The sequence below is a fragment of the Leucoraja erinacea genome, unplaced genomic scaffold, assembly GCF_028641065.1.
Source record: "Leucoraja erinacea ecotype New England unplaced genomic scaffold, Leri_hhj_1 Leri_99S, whole genome shotgun sequence".
Classification (NCBI taxonomy): domain Eukaryota; kingdom Metazoa; phylum Chordata; class Chondrichthyes; order Rajiformes; family Rajidae; genus Leucoraja; species Leucoraja erinaceus.
Window position 1 is genome coordinate 117,182 of NW_026576949.1, and position 15,319 is coordinate 132,500.

Below are 15,319 nucleotides of genomic sequence, written 5' to 3' on the forward strand. Positions count from 1 at the left end.
TTTGAAAAGGTCACATAGCGGATTGTTCATGGAATGGCAGTAGTCATTGTCCATGTGGACTTTAGGAAGGTTTCTGGTAAGGTCGCACATAGTAGGCTAGTCTGCAGATAAATTACATGGGGATTTGGTACGCATTGCCAATGGATACAAAATGGCTTGATTGGAATGAGTCCGGGTTTGTAGTGGAGGGTTGTTGGTTTGATTGGCAGTCTGACCAGTGGTGTTGCCACTGCGTTAAGTGCTGGACCCACTGTTGTTTGTCATCAACATTAACGACTCGGGTGATAATCTTGTCAACATGGTGAGTGCGTATGGGGATGACATTAAAAATGGTGGTGTAGTGGACAGTGAAGAAGGTGATTGAAGATTACATCAGGATCCAGATGAACTGAGGAAGTGCCCAGGGCATGGCCGTGCTGTGATTAAACCAAGACAGTAAACAAAAGAGCCTTAATGGTAAAACCGATAGACCTAAGATACAGGTACATAGTTCCATGAAATTGCCGCTCGGGTAGAGAAAGTAGTGAAGAAGGCGTTTGGCGCACTTACTTTTGTAGAACAGTACAGCACAGGAGGAGGCCTTTCAGTCCACAATGTCTGTGTGGAAAATTTGTCAAGTTAAGCTAATTATTCTCTGTACATGATCCATATCTCTCCATTCCCTGCATAACCATGTATCTATCAAAAGCCCGTTAAACACACTATCGTATTGGAACATCGGGCCTCCGTAAAGTTGACTGCAGAGGCCTCAATAGGCCCGACTATGGGTGGACATGGACATGGGGATGGGGACTGGACTATGTGCCTTCCCCCACAGTGGGAACCATTGTGGGGGGATGTTTTTTACGTTACATTTCTTTATTATTGTTATGTTGTTTTCTTTTTTATGTGCTGCAATGGCAATACACATTTCACTACACCAATTGGTGTATGTGACTAATAAAGAACCTTTGAACCTTTGACCACGTGAAGGTTGCAATCTCCCACCCCAGGTCAGCTGTGATCTTAATGAATTGAACAGGTCAAATGGCTGATTGGTCTGCTCATGCTCCTATTGTTAGGAATGACACAAGATTGTTGGGCAGTACATTGACGTTGTCCTTGGTACTTGATGAGTGAATGATCTGTGGTTGTTTCTGTATTGAACTTTGTGCTTTGCTGCATGAAAGATGAATTAATGCTGGTATCGCATTCTACAGGTGTTCTGCTGTTGGCAGCTTCTGAGAATGATGACAACGATGTCCTTTGGTGCATCAATCACGACTCTTTCCCCTTCCAGAGACCACTCATGGAAGTACAGGTAAGACTGGAATTGTCAGGGCTTTTTAATGGGCTTTACTGCATCTCAGTTATAAAGGAATTATAGGTAATAGCTGCATAGATAATGAGTGATACGAGACACTGCAGAAACAGGACTTTTGAGTAAAATCAAACAGCTGGAGGAGGTCAGGTAGCATCACGGGAGGAGAATGGACATTAATATTGATGCACCCACAGGCTCACAAGATACTGACCAAGATAAGACCACAAGCCAAATTGACGTGTTAAACAGTACTGATTCGGAGGAGTGACTGGGAGAATTTCAAGCAAAATTCAGGCAACTTCCATACACCTGCTTTACCATTATATACTTAGGTACCACTTTCAGGGACCTATGGACAGATCACAAGATCACTCTGTCGATCAATGCGGTTAGGGTCTTGCCATTACGATACATTACGATACGATGGAACTTTATTTATCCCAGGAGGGAAATTGATGCCAACAGTTAAAAAAACACGAAATACACGAAACACACAAAATACATGTATACTTTCTCCTTGCATTTAACTTGCGCAGTGCAACACCTCATACTTCATAAAAAATCAGTCTGAAGAAAGATCTCGACCCGAAACGTCACCTCTTCCTTCGCTCCATAGATGCTGCCTCACCCGCTGAGTTTCCCCAGCATTTTTGTCTACCTTCGATTTTTCCAGCACCTCGCACTTTTTCAGATTTAACTCCCGTCTGCCATTTCTCCATTTCTGTTGCTGATTTCTATCCTGCTGTACACTTTGACAGCCTTCCTCACTGTCTGCAAGTCCACCAATGTTGGTGTCGTCTACTAAACTTGCTAACAAACCCAAGTCGTGTATAGACATCTCAAAAAGAAAACTAAATAAAATCTTTCCAAATGTCTCTCCCATCTGTGATAAGTGCCTAACTAAAGAGGCAACAACAGCACACTCATTTGTTTCCTGTGCAAAACTTCAGAAATTTTGGAAGGAAATTTTTGAAAGCTTTTCAAAAATATTTAAATTAAGACTGGACCCAAATACAGAATTGATGATTTTCGGAGCAAGGGAAGCCTGTTCTGAACGAACTATATTTCAAAGATGTTTCCTAAACTATGGTTTGATAACGGCAAAAATACTTAGACTTAAATTCTGGAAAAACGCTCCTATCCCAACGTTTAAAATGTGGATCACAAATATGTCGGAAATATTACATCTTGAGGAAATGAGACTCGTTCTAGCAGGAAAACAAGAACAATTCTTAAGAATATGGTCACCTTTTATTGATTTGTTACAAGTATAATATGATACAGCATAACCCTAGAAAGTTATTGTTTTAGAACTAGGTGATGGGTGTGAATCGCTATGAATTAGGCACATCCACTTTCCTTTTTGTTTAGCTCTACCTTCTTTGGATTTTTTACATTTCCTTTCCCTTCTTGAGGCCCTCTTCTCTTTGGGGCCTGTTTTCTTTTCTTTTTTTTTCCACATTCTCATGCACGCAGCCTACTTAACCATCATCATCCATTTAACGCCAACCACTGCGGACTCACTTCATTACTATCCTCATTCTTCTCTTCTTTCTCTTTTCTCTTTTTCTATTACAGGTTAAAGTTTTAAAAAAAAAAGAGAGAAGTTGTACACAAAATGTATTATGTTGCATATCATGATAAAGATGTATGTGCAAGGCCTCTAATAAAAACAAATAAATAAATAAAAAATACATCTCAAACAGTAGAACAGAGATCCCAGCACAGTTCCCCGACGAGCTCCAACAGTGACAGTCAGCATGACACCCTTCCACGACTATTCTCTTTCTTCTGTAAGTAAGCCAGTTCTGAACACAAACGGCCATATCACCATGGATCCCATGCATCTAAAATCCATGTTGACCACATTCTGCGCCCTACCCATATCAATTACCTTTGTCACCTCAACAAATATGATCAGTTTTGTAAGGTATGGTAAGGTAAAACCTGTAAGGTCTATGTAAGGTAAAACCTGCTGCGGGGCAAAGCTGTGCTGACTGCCCAAATTAGTCCATTCTCTTACAAATGCGAGTAAACTCATTCATTCTAAATCTTGTCCATGTAGAAGGCCGTGGTGTTCTGTAATGGTACCCATTCTTTCCCTTGACGGCTGTGGAGGCTTGTGTTTTTGATTGCATTGAAGAGATAAATGGATCAGTGGATGTTATTGTGATCAAGGACAGAGCAGGAAGACTGTATAGTGTGACAATTGGTGATGGTCTTGTTGAACAGCGGAGAAGACTGCTGAATATTAGCTCCTTTTCCTTAAGGCCCTGTCCCAGTTACTCACGAACTCTTCCGAGTTTTCCCCTTGATTCAAACTCTGGGAATGTCGGATAATGTCGGTAGCGAGCTCGTAGGAGTCTGTAGATGTTTTGTAGCTGCTCGTAATGCCAGCCGTAGGAACGCGGGGCATCAGGTAAGTCTGGATGTTTTTTCAACATGTTGAAAAATGTTCACCAGTTTAAAAAAAATAGCCCCGAGTACCTACGAACGGCTAATACCGTAATTCTCCGAGTTGGAATCAAGGGGAAAACTCGGGAGAATTTATGAGTAACTCGGGAAAGTGGGACAGGACCTTTAGGTTGTTGTGGGCTGAAATACTTAGCAGTACAGGCAGCATCAAAGTGGAGAGGAGCAGAGTGAATGTCTTGGGCTTCTGAAACAGGAAGTACATTTGCCCCCCACAGTGGTGGTGTAGTAAATCTCTGCATTAGACCTTGGTTTGTTCCTGGACTGGTGTCTCTGCCCCGGGTGGGGCTCAGCCCTGGGTCAGTGCCTGTGATGGGATCAGTTTCAGGGTCTGTTGTGTATGGTATGCAGCCAATATTTCGTATTGCCTAATCATCTTCCTTAATCCGTGCAACTGCTACTCCAGACGACAGCAAACATCGACGGACATTCATGGGCCATCTCGTCCATCGACAACTCCCAACCTCAGAGGATTATCACAGCCCTCAACAAGGACCGCGTACCACTCACTGACCCACCGGTTGTGATCCATCAGCATCTCGTTCCACCCAAACGATTCATTCTACTCACTGCTCAGGTAATTGAAGTGAGCTGGCGCTGCAGAGTGGACTATCCCTGTTCTCCCGTGTGTGTGTGTGTGTGCGCCCACTCTGTGCCCACCATCTCTCTCTCTCCCCCGCACTCTGCCCTCCCGCCCTGGCTTCTGCCATAAGTATCTTTGCCCCCATCTCCATTCCTGGTCCCTCACCCTGCCCTTCCAAAAAGCCCCCGACTCGTGGCCACCTACGTGGGGACCCCATCGTGACCCTCGCCCATTTCCCCCCCTCCCCCCCCGCCCCAAACTGCCCTAATCTACCTCCCCATCCCCCACCCTAGGCCCCCTCCCCCGGCCCTTGCTTGCACCCTACCCCTCCCCCCTTCTGCACCCACTCTGCGCTGAGCCCCCTCCCCCCTTCCCCTCACCCTGAGTCCCCTCACCGTGGCCCTCACCCTGAGTCCCCTCACCTTGCCTTGAGCGCCCTCTACCTCACTCTGGGCAACATTTCCCCAGTCCTGGCCTCCACCCTGCTGTGAGCCGCCCCCCCCCACCGTGGCCCCCTCCTCCTGCCCCCTTCCACTCCACCCTGCACCTCCCCGTGCTGCGATTTCCTGCCTTCCGCCCGTGCTGGAATGCCATTGTCTGCCAGCACACACCTCTGCTCACTTTTGCCTTCCTGAGCCAGCAGTGTTTGCACACCAGTGCATGTCTCTATGTGCTGGGTTGGGAATGCTCCTTGACAAGTTCTGCAGCAAAGTCCTGACTATTATAATCCACGAGCCGCGATAACCACCAATCTCTCGTTGCTTGCGATAGGGCAGCCACTTCTTTCAGAAGCTGCGACCTGTGGATCAACTGCGCCACCTCCTGGTGAGCACTACAGGTGGAGAAGGAGAGGATGTTGAGCGATTCTTCAAACTCTATCGGGTAAGGACAGTCCTGCATCTCTGCTGCTTATTTGAAATCTATGGCAAAGGAAATGGATTCTCCTGACTTTATCAAAAGTCCACATGATGGGATCTCCTGTTAAATTTTTCACTTGATTGATAATAGTCCCAGTGTGTTGGGCGCTTGCCATATTTGAAATTCCTTATCCTGGAAATACTCCTCTTAACGATGTGGAGACAGGGGATACGAGTGAGATGCTAAGGGAATACGCATCGATATTTGGGGGACAGCATGGTGGCGCAGTGGTAGAGTTGCTGCCTCACAGCGGCAGAAACCCGGGTTCAATCCTGACTACGGGTGCTGTCTGTACGTAGTTTGTACGTTCTCCCCGTCACCTGTGTTGGTTTTCTCCGAGTTCTTCAGTTTCCTCCCACACTCCAAAGATGCACATAAATTGTTCACAATGTGCTAAGGATAGTGTTAGTGTGCGGGGATCGCGCTCGGTGTGGGCCGAATGGCCTGTTTCTGCGCTGTATCACTAAACTAAACTGATTGACACAGAAGGATGTGGAGGTGGATTGTTAAAGGAGGGGTCGGCTGGTATGGTGGCATACAGCGGCTTCAGGAAGGCCAAGGTGCTGGAAGTATTGGAGCACATTGAATTGCCAAACTCTTTGGCATCTATCCTGTGATGCTGAGGGAAGAAATGGCTGGGGCTGTAACAAGTAATGCATCTTTGTCAACCAAGGGTGAGGTATCTAACTAATTATATTGCCTTGTTCCATGAGGTCAGGTGGGGTAAAACTGGAAACCACGGGCCATTGAGTATCAGGGGAAGGGAAGTGTTACAAAGAATGCTGAGACAGTATTTATGTTCACTTGGAAAGGCCTGAGGTGATTAGGAGGAGTTGGCATTGTTTTGTGCAGGGGAGATTATGTCCATAAATCTGAGGGAGTTTTCTGAGGAGGTAAATAAGAAACTGAATAAAGGCAGAGTATGCAGGAACTGCAGATGCTGGTTTAAATCAAAGATAGACACAAAATGCTGGAGTAACTCAGTGGGATGGGCTGCATCTCTGGAGAGAAGCAATGGGTGATGTTTCGGGTCAAGACCCTTCCTAATAGTAATAATAATAATAATACACGTTATTGTCATTGTAAATACATACAACAAAATTTCAGGCGCCGAGCGGAGCTCCAACATATCAGATTAATAATAACAAATAACAAGTAACATAAATGGCACGAAAACGTCAAGTCTAGTGATTCATAAATTAATACACCCCAATCAAACAGGTTTTATTCCAAAACGTTATTCATTTTATAATCTGAGAGGATTATTTAACATTATATACTCAAATAGAATAGCTAATGTATATTTAGCAGTTATCTCGTTAGATGCTAAAAAAGCATTTGATCAGGTGGAATGGCCTTATTTACTTTCGGTGATGGAAAATTTTCAACTGGGTGAGAAGTTCTGCACATGGGTTAAGCTTTTATATACTAATCCAACAGCTAGAATAATGACAAATCAAATGTTGTCAACAAAATTTGATTTATCTAGAGGTTGTAGAAAAGGATGTCCGTTATCCCTGTTATTATTCGCCCTTGCTATTGAACCATTGGCAGAAAATGTTAGAGCCCACCCAGAAATATATGGGTATAATACTAAAGATACAGTTAATAAAATCTCTTTATATGCAGATGATGTACTACTATATGTTACAAATCCAGAAACCGGCATTCCAAACATTCAAATCTTATATCTCAATTTGGCTTATTTTCGGGATATAGAATTAATTGGAATAAAAGTGAAATTATGCCAATAACGGAACTTAACATACATATTGCACCAATCTCCCTTTAAAATAGTCAATGAAAAATTTAAATATCAAGGAATTTATGTGACCAAGAAATATACTTCTTTATTTAAAATAAAATTTCCGCCTTCCCATCTCAATGCTCGGTAGAATTAATGCCTTAAAAATGATTTTTCTTCCGCAACTTTTTTTTTTAAGTTGATTCTATTGTCGCAAGCTTTATTTGGGATTATAAGAATCATAGAATAAGTAAAAAACATTTATGTAAATCCAAGACGAATACAGGATTCGTTTTACCAAATTTTTTATTTTACTTTTGGGCATACCATATTATTAAAAATATGAATTTCTGGTTGGAAGATATAGATCAACAACCAGATTGGTTAAAGAGAAGGAAGATTGCCTTTTGAAATTGGCCCAATTCTGTTAGCTCCCACAAAACTGAATAACAAAAACAGATAGTGAAAATCCTATAATATATAGTGGTATACGAATTTGGAAACAATTAAAAAAGACTTTAAAATTGGATAATTTATCACTCTTTCTCCCCATTGTAAATAATCCTTCATTTAAACCCTCTGTTGGATAAAGGTATTATACAATGGAAAAAAGATGGAATTAAAAAGGTGGGACATCTTTATAGAAAAGGTATTTTTCTTTCATTTCAGGAGTTTCAACAGAATTATGGACTACATTCAAATCATTTTTTTAGATATTTATAACAGAGATTATGTTAAATCACATACATCTATTCTATCTATCTATCTATATATCTATAAAACTCTGGCCCCATCCGACCGACTGCCGACCGGCACCCTTCCTGCCTTTCGATTCGTGCCCGATACTCGCAGATGTCCAATCGGAATGGCCGATGCTCACAGATGTCCAATCGGAATGGATTCATTTGCATGTACGGCTGCCGGCTGCATTTCTTCCTTTGATTCATTGCCACGCCCAATCCAGACGCTCAATCTCCGAGATATTTTCCATTTCGGTAGAGATTTCGCTTTTCTTTCTAAGTGTCCGCTCCCCATTTCATTTCGTCGTGTTGAAGTACACGTTTTTAATCAAATCCTTCTCCCCCACCCCCAAGTATTTCAAAAAGAAACTGGCTTCTCCATTTACATGCCAGCTTCCAACACACTTCGAAACAAAGTTGCAAGACAGGAACACTCTGAACTTTTCACTGCTGCAGCAGGCAGGGGAGGTGCCATTGGATTTTTTTTTTAATCCACTGCTGAGGGAGGCAGGGCAGTGCTGGAATCTTACTTTTGAGAACGGCTTCAGTTCCATTGGAGGAGACGGGTGCATGATGGAATATTGGGTTGGGGGATCACACCATTGGGGGAGCAGACCCAACGGGTCTGCACTTGGTCTAGTTATATATTAAAACTGTGTGGCTGCCGCCTGCTGCCTGGCGTCCGGCTGCCTTTCTGCCTTTTGATTCGCTGCTCCTTCCTATCAGCTTCCAACACACTTCAAAACAAAGTTGCAAGACAGGAACACTCTGAACGTTTCACCTCGATGGGATATCACAGCAAGTGCTTCAACAGGAGGGGGAGGGCCAATTGGTATTGCAATTGGAACTGCTGCAGCAGGCAGGGGAGGTGAAATTTGAGTTTTTTTTAATCCACTGCTGAGGGAGGCAGGGGAGTGCTGGAATCTTACATTTGGGAACGGGTTCAGTTCCGTTGGAGGAGACGGGTGCATCGTGGAATATTGGGTTGGGGGATCACACCATTGGGGGAGCAGACCCAACGGGTCTGCACTTGGTCTAGTAAGATTATAGAACTAGAGAGCCAGAGATTCTTGATGAATGTTTGAATAAACATCCTAATAGAGATAAATTAATATCTTACATTTATAATACTCTTTTAGATAGTGAGATCCTGTCGACTGAATTATATAGACAAGCATGGGAAAATGAATTGATCAATCTATAATGAAAGATTTTTGGGATGAAAGTCTACAACATATACATCAATGCTCGTTAAATGCCAGACATTCTTTAATACAATTTAAAGTACTACATAGATTGCATTCTTCTAAAACAAAATTAAATAGAATTTTTCTTAATATCTCCCCTATCTGTGACAAATGTCAATACTCAGTGGATAATTTAACCCATACTTTTGTAAATGGTATAAAAATTAAAATTTTCTGGACGGATATATTTAAAATTATTTCCAAAGTTGTTAATACCCAACTGGATCCCGACCCTAAACTAATAATATTGGGAACATCAGAACAATGCCTAAAACATACAACAAGACAAAGAAATGTCCTTGATTATAGCATAATAATTGGGAAAATATTCATATTAACATTTTGGAAAAACCCAACAACCCCCACAATTAAAATGTGGATTATAGAGATGTCAGAGACCTTACATTTGGAAAAAATTAGACTTGCCTTAATTGACAAACCAGAATTATTTGCTAGAACATGGTGTCCATTTATAGATTAAATTGGTCCAGCGCAGTAGCCTGACTGAAAGTTGAATCCAGGATTAGATGCATAGTTCCGTTTTATAACCCACGGACCTCTCTCCTAAGCTGCATTATTGATAGTTTACTCTTTTTTTAAATTATCTTTTTTTTCTTTTCTCTCTTTCTATCTATAAATAAAAATATACAATTAGAAGCAGTGTTAATACGTAATCAATAAACGAGGACCCCAGCTATTTTGATAGCTGGGATCTGGAGACACTAGATACTAATAATATGTAACCGTTAAACAAAGTCTATTGGTTTGGATAATGATATGCTTTTTGTTCTGTTGAGGGTTTAGTTGTAGCGGATTAGCGTTTTTTTTTAATTTTTTTAAATGTGTATGTGTGGGGGAAACTTTTAATCTCTTCCCTGCATGGAGACCCGACCTTTTCCCTGTCGGGTCTCCGTTGCCGTTGGGGCCTAACGCCGTGGAGCGGCCTCCACCGGAACGACCTGGAGGCTCAAGTCACGGAGCCTGTGGAGCTGGGGAGCTCTATGGAGCCGCGGAGCCTGTGGAGCTGTTGTGGAGCCGCGGAGCCTGTGGAGCTGTGGAGCCGCGGGGCCTGTGGAGCTGTTGTGGAGCCGCGGAGCCTGTGGAGCTGTTGTGGAGCCGCGGGGCCTGTGGAGCTGTTGTGGAGCCGCGGAGCCTGTGGAGCTGTGGAGCCGCGGAGCCTGTGGAGCTGTGGAGCTGCGGACTTACCACCGTGGAGCTGGCCGGCTTCGGGGCGTGGAGAGCGGCGGTGGCGCGTTGATGCGGCCCGTCTCCGGTGGATGGTGACACCGGGAGCTCGCGGATCCCCGGTGGGAGGCTGCTTTGCGGGGCACCGGCAGCGGCGACTTCTCCCGCCCGAATTGCGGGGTTGAGAGTGACCTGGAGGGGGGCCTTACAACGCCCGGCACGGCCTTAATTTGCCGCGGACTAGCGCCCGCCGGGGGCTTTGACCTCGAATTCGGGAGGGAAATGGAATGCAGGGGAGAGACAAGAACTTTGCCTTCCATCACAGTGAGGAGGAGAGCCACTGTGATGGATGTTTATGTGAATAGTGTTGGTGTGTGTTTTGGTTCTTTTATTGTATAGCTGCAGAAACTACATTTCGTTTGAACCTCATGTGAGGTTCAAATGACAAATAAAGGTATTGTATTGTATTGTATAATAAAAATATTATTCAAAAAAAAAAAAAAGAAAACGTCAAGTCATAATGTGCAATATTTCACAGCCTAGTACAAAATGTTGGTTATGGGGGCTGTGTGTTCAGTGCAGAGTGCTGATGGCCTTGAGGTAGAAACTGTTTGTTAATCTTGTGGTGTGTGATTTGATGGACCTGTAACACTTTCCTGAGGGCAGAAGGTCAAACAAGTGATGTGCGGGATGAGATGAGTACTTTAGGATGCGTGATGTCAGGACACTCTCTATGGAGCAACGGTAGAATGACACTAGCAGCCGTTGTGGCGTTGACTTTCCTGAGTGATCTTAGGAAGTGAAGCCGTTGTTGTGCCTTCTTTACCAGGGAGTGCGTGTTAGTTGACCACCTGAGATCTGCTGAGATGTGGGTGCCCAGCAACCTGAAACTGGAGACTCTGTCCATTCTTTCTCCGTTTATGTGGGGGGGGGATGGTCACCTTGCTCCTTATCCTGAAGTCAATGATGAGCTCTTTTGTTTTTTTTGTATCGAGTGCGAAGTTGTTTTCTGAGCACCAGCCTCTGTACCTCCTCCTTGAAAGCTGACTCATCGCCCTCAGTGATCAGCCCCGCGACTGTCATGTCGTCTGCAAATTTAATGATGGCGTTCATGCAGTGGGTCAGTGGGTAGGTATAGATGGAGTAGAGGTGGGGGCTCAGCACACAGCCTTGTGGAATTCCTGTGCTAAGTGTCAGAGTGGGGGAGTCCCATCCTGACTGACTAACGCCCGTCTGTAAGGAAGTCCTTAATCCATAGACGGATGTTGTGTTGGAAGCCCAGGTCGGACAGCTTAGACCAGTCTACTGGGTACGATTGTGTTGAATAGAAACATAGAAAATAGGTGCAGGAGGAGGCCTTTCGGTCCTTTGAGCCAGCACCGCCATTCATTGTGATCATGGCTGATCGTCCCCAATCAATAACCCGTGCCTGCCTACTCCCCATATCCCTTGATTCCACTAGCCCCTAGACCTCTATCTAACTCTCTTAATTCCATCCAGTGATTTGGCCTCCACTGCCCTCTGTGGCAGGGAATTCCACAAATTCACAACTCTCTGGGTGAAAAAGTTTTTTCTCACCTCAGTCTTAAATAGCCTCCCCTTTGTTCTAAGACTGTGGCCCCTGGTTCTGGACTCGCCCAACATTGGGAACATTTTTCCTGCATCTAGCTTGTCCAGTCCTTTTATAATTTTATATGTTTCTATAAGAGAGCCCCTCATCCTTCTAAACTCCAGTGAATACAAGCCCAGTATTTTCAATCCTTCCTCATATGACAGTCCCGCCATCCCAGGGATCAATCTCGTGAACCTACGCTGCACTGCCTCAATCACAAGGATGTCCTTCCTCAAATTAGGAGACCAAAACTGTACACAATACGCCAGATGTGGTCTCACCAGACCCCTATACAACTGCAGAATAACCTCTCTACTCCTATACTGAAATCCTCTTGTTATGAAGGCCAACATTCCATTAGCTTTCTTCCCTGCCTGCTGTACCTGAACGCCAACTTTCAGTGACCGGTGAGGCAGATGAGATGAGATTAGCTTGGCATCACATTGGGCACAGACCTTGTGTGCTGTATTTTTCTATGTTGTACATTCCGTGGGCTTGATGGCCAACGTGGACACGATGGGCCAAAGGGCTTCCTCCTGTGCTGTAAGTGTGTTATGATTCTGGCTCTGAGCTCTGCCCTTTCTTCTGTTTAATGAATGAATACATTCTTGTCACAAGTGACAAATCACAGTGAAATTCTTTGCTTGCATACCCAAGGTACTGCATGCAACAGTCGCCACATAAAGGCTGCTGACAAAACTTACAAAATGTGAGATGATTTGGAGATTATGAAATGATCAGTAAAAGGTGTTGCTGTTCTTGTTGCTAATGAATTTGTGTCTTCTGTTCAGGAGGAGCAAGCTTGTGCATCATGTCTCATCCTCGCCTGTTCAAATTCAGCATGTGATCGTGAGGTCTCAGTTTGGGCAACTCGTGCTTTCTTCAGGTACAAAAACACACGCCCCGTCTGATAGTCCCCCGTTTAACTGCAATTTACAGGGATGCAGTGACCTGTCTTTTAAACTTGCTTTCAAGGGGTGGAGATGTTAATCAAGGCATACAGTGATTCCTGTCATAAAGTCATTCTTCTTCTTGCGTATGGCCTGCACAGCCTAAAGTTGTAGGACAACTTGTTCTATTTGGTCGTATTTGATTGTGCACGCCAGGTTGATTGCATTCGTTGAAACAGGGCGGACCACATGAAGATTGCAATCTCCCATCTCATAAAGTCATTGAAACTCTGCGACTCAATGTGCCCACGCCGACATCTACACTAGTCCCACCTGCCCTCGTCTGGCCCACATCCCTCTAAAACTTTCCTATCCATGTACTTGTCTAATTGTTTTTTAAATATCGTTATGGTACCTGCCTAACCTGCCCCTCTGGGAAATTGTTCCATGTACCCACCAAGCTTGGACGTACACCCTACACCCAATTTGGGTATAATTGTTATATGGTTAACATGCACAACACAGGAAAGAAGGCACGATGGGAGAGGTGTGATACCTTAGGGTGTTGTCCCTTGTGAGGAAGTAGACTCAATGGCCCAATTCTGCCCCTGTGTCATGATCTGAAACACTTCTAATAATCCAGCTGCCACTCTCTGGAAAATAATTCCTGATTCACTGACCCGTGTAAGATGAAATTTTGATGCACTTCTTGTTCAAAGTGATGCCCACTCATTCGTAATACTCCCATCAATGAAACATCGTGACATCTGTGCCCCACTTTCCATCAATGCTTGTAAAGGTCCTGCCATTAACTACATTTTCCTCTTGCATTTGACTTCCAAAAATACATCATTGATTGAGGGGTGATCTTATAGAAACTTACAAAATTCTTAAGGGGTTGGACAGGCTAGATGCAGGAAGATTGTTCCCGATGTTGGGGAAGTCCAGAACAAGGGGTCACAGTTTAAGGATAAAGGGGAAATCTTTTAGGACTGAGATGAGAAAAACATTTTTCACACAGAGAGTGGTGAATCTGTGGAACTCTCTGCCACAGAATGTAGTTGAGGCCAATTCATTGGCTATATTTAAGAGGGAGTTAGATGTGTCCCTTGTGGCTAAAGGGATCAGGGGGTATGGAGAGAAGGCAGGTACAGGATACTGATATTCTATTCCAAGCCGCCCCCACAAAGATGAACTGACTGTCTTTAATACATCCTTGCTTTTCTAGATGTGAGTATATCCTGCCCCTAATAATCTGGTTTAGTTCACTTGGGTCCCTCTGAAAGTCATATCAGGATTTTAAAATAATTTTGTGCATTTTTTTATTTCGTACTAATGGATACATTTTATGCACATTATCCTGCATTACCTTGTTGAAATCTGCATGGTGGTGCAGCGGTAGAGTTGCTGCCTTACAGCGCTAGTTCGTTCCTGACTATGGTTGCTGTCTGTAGGGAGTTTGTACGTTCTCCCCGTGACTTGCGTTGGTTTTCTCAGAGATCTCCGGTTTCCTTCCACACACCAAAGACATACAGGTTTGTAGGTTAATTGGCTTGGTGTAAATGTAATTTGTCCTGAGTGTGTGTAGGATAGTGCAGGGATCGCAGGCCGGCGCGGGCTCAGTGGGCCCATCGGCCTGTTTCCGTGCTGTATCTGGAAACTAAAACAAACTAAATCACCTCAATGCCTCTTGCTGTCCTCTTTACACCTCACAAGCCCACCTAGTTTTGTATTGTTGATTGAAATAAATAAATGTGCTTGTTTGGCATTGAGTGGGTTGATGCGATGGCGCAGTTTGCGCTGTGGATGTAAAGTAGTGGGGCAGAATGTGATTGAAGCCAGAGTGTCACAGCCCAGGCTACAGCTGTAACAACTCTTGTCTTTCAGGTATGGTGGAGAAGCACAGATGCGTTTTCCAGCTGCCATTCAGCAGCCAATGAACGTGGGACCCATCTTCAGCTCCCCACACCCAGGTCAGTATTGCTCCTGAAGAAAGAGATAAAAAGCTGGAGTAACTCAGCCGCTCAGATAGCATCTCTCGTCCCAAGTAAGACATCTGTTGCTCAGCCCATAACCAAGAACGAGGGCTAGGGTTTCAAAATAAGAGATTAATTCCAGTGAAGATAAAGAATGGCAATATATTTTTTAGTTCATAAGTTATCGGAGCAGAATTGGGCCCATTGGCCCATCAGGTCTACTCTGCCCTTCAATCATGACTGATGTATCTTTCCCTCTCAACACCATTCTCCTGCCTTCTCCCCCTCGCCCCTGACACCCGCACTAATCAGGATGGTGTGCGTTTCAAAGCAGCCATTGGCACTGATCCCATCCACCACCTTCCATAGTCATCCACAACGACCATGGCAACTATTAACCTGTTCTGTGCCACTCCCAAGTATACTCGGGTCAAAGCCAATAGTAAAACAGAAACTTTGTAGCGAACAGTACCCTGTCCATTCCCTCCACGGATGTTGCCTGACCCGCTCAGTTCCCCCAGCACCTTGTGTCTTGCTCATGATCCCAGATCTGTAGCCTTGTATCCAAGTACCCATCTCTGCTCATCCATTTCTCAGCACTTGCTTCATAGCCTTCTCCGTTTGTACACAAACCTCTGAAATGTTGTGA

General features: G+C 44.2%; 1 protein-coding gene across 1 annotated transcript in view; it reads left to right on the top strand.

Annotated features, from left to right (window-relative positions):
• The window catches only part of nup155 (nucleoporin 155), a 124,126-nt gene that overhangs the window by 44,916 nt on the left and 63,891 nt on the right, over window positions 1-15,319 (top strand). The window contains exons 12-16 of the mRNA XM_055632013.1: window positions 1,200-1,300; window positions 4,182-4,352; window positions 5,130-5,240; window positions 12,596-12,690; window positions 14,582-14,667. Of these exons, the coding sequence (XP_055487988.1) occupies window positions 1,200-1,300; window positions 4,182-4,352; window positions 5,130-5,240; window positions 12,596-12,690; window positions 14,582-14,667 (564 nt within the window). The remainder of the gene's footprint in view (window positions 1-1,199; window positions 1,301-4,181; window positions 4,353-5,129; window positions 5,241-12,595; window positions 12,691-14,581; window positions 14,668-15,319) is intronic.